At 36.5% G+C, this 7,131-nt stretch overlaps 1 protein-coding gene across 1 annotated transcript; it reads left to right on the forward strand.

Moving 5' to 3' along the window:
• The first annotated feature begins 2,593 nt into the window (after positions 1-2,593).
• LOC120879053 (small integral membrane protein 30-like) lies at positions 2,594-3,195 on the forward strand. The gene has a single exon (XM_040262084.1). The coding sequence runs from the start codon at positions 2,826-2,828 to the stop codon at positions 2,982-2,984; it is 159 nt and encodes a 52-aa protein (XP_040118018.1). The 5' UTR covers positions 2,594-2,825; the 3' UTR covers positions 2,985-3,195.
• The last annotated feature ends 3,936 nt before the right edge of the window (positions 3,196-7,131 follow it).

Raw genomic sequence — 7,131 nt, forward strand, 5'->3', positions numbered from 1 at the left:
TGGAGTCTGAATCCTGAAAGTCTCATACGATCTAGGCAAGACTGATATTAGACAAGATACACCAAGCCAAAGTCAGACAAGGTACTTTGTTTTTGAATCTCAGGGATAAAGAGAAAACACTTAAAGCTTTCATACAGAAAGAACAATAATTTACAAAGATAAAAAAAGGATCAAACTGGCATGGAAATTCTTATCCACGGTCCCAAAGTAGAAGATAATGGAATAGCATTGTGAGAATGCTGAGAATGAATTTTCACCCAAGACATCTACCTCCAACTAAGATGATATTTATCTGCTATTGTGAAAGAAGTTTGCAGGTATTTAAGGGTTCAGGGAATGTATTACTTACACCTCACAGAAGAAAATACTGAAGAACAGACTCTAATCAAACAAGAAAGGAATCAAACAAGAGATCTCAAGACAGGAGAAGATGGGATGGAAGGGTGAGGAGTAAATAAAAGTAAGAGTCTAGGTCATCATTGTTTAGTTTCTAGGTTGAGTCTGACTCTTTTTGAGACTCCACAGACTATAGCCCTCTGTCCGTGGGACTTCCTAGGCAAGCATACTGGAATGGGTAGCCATTTTCTTCTCCAGGGGATCTTCCCGTCCCAGGAATTGGACCTGAGTCTCCTGCACGGGCAGACAGATTCTTTTCCACTGAGTCACCAGAAAAGCCCAAAGAGCAGAGACAGAGATTACATAATTATTGAAAGTCTTGGGAGGAATAGCATACATGCCAAAGAAGAATTCCTAAAATAAAAGTCACATTCTATAAGACAAAATGTCTAAAAGTAGAAGAACCAAACTCCTTCTGTGAATAAAACCCTAAAGATGTGTGATAGACCAGAAGATAGAAGTAAAAACTTTTAAAATTCTTATTATGCTGAAGTAAGAAGTTTGCAATGGGCAGGTGGGTTAAAAATCTTGCCCACGAGTAATAACTGATACCTTATGTTAATACAATAGAAGAATTCTGATAAAGGGGAGGTAATTGGTGGTGGTATCAAAAAGGACAACATAAATTCTAAACTAATAAAGGGATAAATAGAGATGTATAGTAACTAGAAGAAACCATCCACAGAAATAAAAGGAAAACCCTGGAAATAACAATATGCAATAAATAATAAATAGAATATGAAAGAAACAAATCCTCTATCAGTTTCAGTTTAGTCGCTCAGTGTGTCCGACTCTTTGCTGCCCCATGGATTGCAGCACGCCAAGCTTCCCTGTCCATCACCAACTCCCATAGGTTGCTCAAACTCACATCCATCGAGTTGGTGATGCCATCCAGTTAATTTATCCTCTGTCGTCCCGTTCTCCTCCTACCTTCAATCTCTCCCAGTATCAGGGTCTTTTCCAGTGAGTCAGTTCGTATCAGGTGGCCAAAGTATTTGAGTTTCAGTGTTAACATCAGTCCTTCCAATGAATATTCAGGACTGATTTCCTTTAGAATTGTCTGGGTTTATCTCCTTGCACTCCAAGAGACTGAAAATCCTTATAGTTGTTCTTTATACTTTATGTGAATGACAGACTGCCAAACTTACTTAAAAATAAAACCTGTCTCCATATGGTTGACACAAATGAATTTAAGACAAAGTAATAGAGAAAAACTGAAAATAAAAAGATGCATAAAAATATACTGAAGCATACAGTAAGAAAGTAAAAACAGAAACATTAGTATTATATACACTGGAATTAATTCACATGTTGTACATATTTATAAATTGTATGTGTGTGTGTATATATATATATGTTACCCTGTTCTTTGAATATATATTATACATTTTTACATATGTCTAACAAACATTTAGACAAGAATAAATACTGGAGTGGGTTGCCATTTCCTTCTCTAGGAGAACTTCCCCACCCAGAGATCGAACCCGGGTCTCCCGCATTGTAAGCAGACGCTTTACCATCTGAGCCACAAGGACCAAGCAACAAACATTTTCAAAAATTGATCATATTTATGACTATGAAAAAGCTTAAGAAATTCAAAAATAGAAATTTGACAGATTATATGCTGTGATCAAAATCATCATGACTGACCTTAAACAATTAATAAAATATCATCCCAAATTATTAACTACTTGGAATTTTAAAAAAGCTGGTAATTGCAACTGAAATTACAAACTACCTAAAAAACATGAAAAAGAGAGAACTTTATATCAAAACCCTGGGGGCACAACAAATCAATATAGAGAGGAAAATACAGAGTAATAGCATTGTTTTATAAGAAGGAAGACAAAATATAAAGGAAATTAGCCTCTTCTTAGGAAAGAAAAACCAAGAACAACCCAAAAAGTCTCAATGAAGAAAGATTTATTCAAATAAAAGCTCAAATTAATGAAATATATAAAAAGGAATATATTTTAGGATAAATATATTTAAAATCTGATTCTTTGAAAAGATTAATGATATAAGTAAATGCCTTTTGAGGCTGACTAATGAAAACAGACAAACAGTAAAATATTCATGGTTCAAAATGAAATGGGAGGTATAAACACATATGAAAGAGATTTTAAGAATTATAAGTTAATAATATGTATATATCCATAGCAAATAAATGAACATGTAAACAAACCCAGAAAAATGGATATCTTCCAATCAAACTACAAACTTTCAGAAGAAAGAGAAACAGATTAATTATTTAAAAAAAAAGAGGATTGGAAAAGTGATTAGAGCTTTTCTGTAACGGCTGCTTCCTTGAAGTAGGCGCTGTCACGTGGAATCTCTTAGCCTCAGCATCCGGAGCTGCTGGAAGGGAGTCAGATAGAATTCAGTGCCGCCTTCTTTGAGATCTTCATCCTTCAAGGACCAGCCACGTCATGATCTCGGTTTCAACACAGTTGTTCCTCGTCCTCTTTTCATTGCTTTTGGTGCTGCCTGTTGTTGAAGCGGTAGAAGCCGGAGATGCAATTGCTCTCTTGTTAGGTGTGATTCTCAGCATTACAGGCATTGGTGCTTGTTTGGGGGTGTCTGCATGAAAAAGAAATGGACAGATGTGACTTTGAAGGGCCTCCTGAATCAAACCTTCCTCTGAAAACCTTTGTGCTATTGAGTTTCAGAACTGAGCTTTGGTGTCTGAAAGTTCCCAAGAAACAGTTAATAGAGAAGTTTCATATTATTGGTTATTTTCCCATAAAAAGGAACAAATTGATATACTCTGTTAAAGGGAAAACAACATGTTTTTGTCACGACAGATAATGCACCGGAAAATGCCATCTGTAATTTGCATTTGCTGAAATTTGCATAAGTAATATTTCATAGTTTCAGAATTCTCAGTAGGAAGAAGGAAACTCTTGCCCAGAATCCTAGGAAACTGCCACTGTCCTGCATCATTGAGGAATTTTTTCTCCATATTTTTATTGAATTTTTGTTTTGTTATCTCCCAAGTTAGTACTGTCCCTAGACATTAAATACAGTTGGTCAGAAATTAAAACTTATCTCTGTGTGGGAAAATGTTCAGAAAATGTATTCAATGTATCTAACATTGAAATGGAGAGAGTTAAAGTAAAAAAAAAAAAAATACTTTATATTGACATTGAAATGGAGAAGAGATCTGTTGTTTAACAAAAACAAAAAATGTTTATATTAACTGAGTAACATCTCCATGGTGAGAAGTACTATGTCAAGTATAAACCTATTATGTAAGTTAAAAAAAAGAAAAGTGATTAGAGATTTGGTCTGAGGACCTGATGGCTTATTGCCTATGTTATTTTGAAACTTCTGACAATACAGGAAAACCAAAAAGCTCAACTTCTAAAATAACCGTGCAGCCAGCATAACCTTAATACTAAGGTTAGTGTTAACATTAAATACTGAAAAATTCTTTAAAAAAGAAAGCAATGACAATAATTACAAAATAATTCTAAAAATATTTAAAAAATAGAAAAATAATTACAAAAACCTTCTTTATCATACGGGAGGCCACAATTTTAACATTAACTAATAAGATCATGTACTATGATCTGGTAGGGTTTTTTCAAAGATACAGGAAACCTTTTAAAATGGGAATAACAAAATGTTGAAGGCCAGTGTGGTTTCAGCAGGAACTCTGCACCAGATAATCTGCTAAATGATTTACATGCTTAGCTGAATTCCTCTGTCACTGTAATCCTGTTTGGTTAACAATTAGCAATGAATTTTGAAGATAAGAAACATAAGGCATTACGAAGATAAGTTAAACTTCCATGATCACACAGAGCAAAGTGGTAGGGCTGGGAACCTCGCCTGGGAAGTACTGCTTCTCAGTCCTGCTCTTAACCCCTCCACTGCAGAGCTGCATGTTAGGAGCAAGAAGGAGGTAGGGTAAGAACACAGGATCAGATGCTGGAAAGAAATTCGATAAAATTCAGTAGCTATTACAATTATAGCTAAGAAAAATAATATTAGAAAAATGAATTGTTACCTAGTTTCATTGGGCTTCCCAGGAGGCACTAGTGGTAAAGAATCCGCCTGCCAATGCAGGAGACACAAGAGACGTGGGTTCAGTCCCTGGGTGGGGAAGATCTCCCGGAGTAGGAAATGGCAGCCCGCTCCAGTATTCTTGCCTGTGAAATCTCATGGCCAGAGGAGTCTGGCAGGCTACAGACTATGAAGACACAAGATTTGGGCATGATCGAGGGACTGATCATATAATGGTTCATTATTTATAAAAAATCTCCTCTCAAACATCATTCTCAAAAAGTGAAACTCTGAAGCTGTTTCTCTTAAAATGAAGCACAAGATGAGATGTCCATTAGCTCCATCAATTTTCAATATTTTTGTAGGTTCTTGCAAATGCAATGCAACGTAAAAAAAAAAAAAAAATCTAAAACACTTTGTAAAAGAATCCTCACGGTTATTGCTCCACCAGTTCTAAACCGGCCCTTACATCACGATGATCTTCTACCCCTCTGATCAGGACCATTGACTTACAAATAGAACATCCCTTTTTCTGACCTCACTTTCTCCTCCAGCGTCACAGCTCTTTATCTTTGCTCTTCTTTGCATCAAAATACATTAACGTGGTGGTTGTTATGTATTTGTGTTGAATAGTTCATCAGGCTCTTCCTACCCATTTACTCTGACCACACTCCAAGCTAGCTACCATTCCACCCAAAATGCTCATATGAAGATCACAGATGACTTCCATGTTTTGGAAACCTATGTTCAATTGAATCTCTCCCAAAGATGGGTGCTGTAGCATGCCCCCCAGGTTCCCTTTTCAAGGTTAAAGCATTCATTCCTGAAGCTGCCAGGAGTGTTGGCTGCTCGCAGCTGAGTCTCTCCCAGGAATTTCCCCTAAGGAATTGCATGCAATATTTTGTGGGGGCTTCATGGAGTGACTAGTCTGTGCCAGGCCACCAAAGCTTTATTTCAATTCAAGATAATATCTGAATGCCCACCTTCTGCTCCAGAGTTCCTACTGAGTGTGGCTGAAGCCTTCCTTGCAACCACATTGCTTTCTTCTCTTCTTCCTCTACCCAGTCCTGCCTCCCTCACTACCTCTCGGGTGTCCCAACCCACACACCACCTTCTTGGAAATCTCTGTCTCCATGTCTCTTCCCTAGGGATGCTGACCTGTGACAGACAGTGGCAGCATTTGAGGTTTCCAATAATCCCCAAGTCCCTGACACACTTTCACTGCTTCCTGAGTTCTCTCTTATAAGATGGCATCCCTTTTTCAGTCTTCTTTGCTGATTTCTCTTCCTCTCCTCAAATTTTAATGTCATAGTTGTCTGGAACCATATTCTTGATCTGCTCTGTCTACATTCCCTTCTTGGCAATGTATCTGCCATCTCCCCCCTACCCCAGATCGCCTACCGCACAATGCTCTCCATCTCAGTTGAAGGAAACTCTATCCTTCCAGATTCTCAAGCCCAAACCCTCAAGTCATCTCTGACTCCTTCCCTTTTCCTCAGATCCAGCATCTGATCCAACAAGAACTCCTGTGGGCTCCACCATCGGATTACATCCAGCTCTTTACTGCTTCTTATACCTTCTCATACCTCACACTGTCACCCCTGCTCAGAGACACCACACCCTCTTCCCCAGATTCCTTAAGCAGCATCCTCACAATTCTTCCTGTAGTCTCGACCTACAATTGTTTTTCCTTCAGCGTAACAACCAGAGTGATCTTTTCAAAACATGAGTCAGATCGTGTCATTTATCTGCTCAAAACACTGTAATGGCCATCATAGGCATTCGATAGAAAATAATTGCCCACTTACTGAAATCATCTTTACAGTCAATAAGTTGGAATGCTTCTCTCCCTGATTCAAATGATTGGCTTTCCACAGTTAGCCTATGTACAAATGTATATCTGTATTTATATAGATTATATATATATCATGTATATTCATATGGATTATCTATTGTCCATATGTATATGTATGTATATGCATTTGGAATATTGGGGACATATATATTTATATATGTTTATACATATATATATATGATATACAGATATATGAGAGAGTGATGTAGAGAGAGAGAAATATCAATCAGTATATATATGCCCTCAATATGGATTTTCTGAGTACAATTAATTATGTAAATTATCCAGGCATTAATTAATTAATAGATTTATCATATATTTAATGACTATGTATTATACATGCACATTATTATATATTATATAATATACGCTAAATCAAATAAAGATAACAAATTTTAAAAATCTATATACATCTGCATGTGGAGGATAGAGAGACAGTGTGTGTGTATTATTTGGTAAGTGATAGGGGAAGAAAGAAAAAAGAAGCTATCGTTGAATAAAATAATATTATGGTGATTTCCCCACTTAGTTGAAATGATAAGGTTCTTCCCTGCATATTTGCATGAAGAGAAGACTGAAATAAGGATGACAAAATTTTAATGGTGGTTAGCTTAGAAAGCTGGGGTTTTCATTTTTATTTTCTTCTTTATAATTTTATGTATTGTTCAAATTTTTCGCAATGAATATATATTGCTTATGTGATCAGGGAAAATAAAATAAAGCTCTGCTCTTTGTGGGAGAAATAGACTAATAATTCTTACAAAAGAAATATTAAAGAATTCTTCTTTTCCCTCATTCTGAGGTTGTCAGTGCTAAGTACTGGAGTGGGGGAAATCAGTGGACTTTAACATGTAATAATAGGTAATATAACA

This window comes from Oryx dammah, unplaced genomic scaffold (genome assembly GCF_014754425.2).
Source record: "Oryx dammah isolate SB20612 unplaced genomic scaffold, SCBI_Odam_1.1 HiC_scaffold_19, whole genome shotgun sequence".
NCBI lineage: Eukaryota > Metazoa > Chordata > Mammalia > Artiodactyla > Bovidae > Oryx > Oryx dammah.

Bases quoted from the DNA above. Each gene is read 5' to 3' on its own strand.
- LOC120879053 (XM_040262084.1), top strand. From the start codon at position 2,826: ATGATCTCGGTTTCAACACAGTTGTTCCTCGTCCTCTTTTCATTGCTT.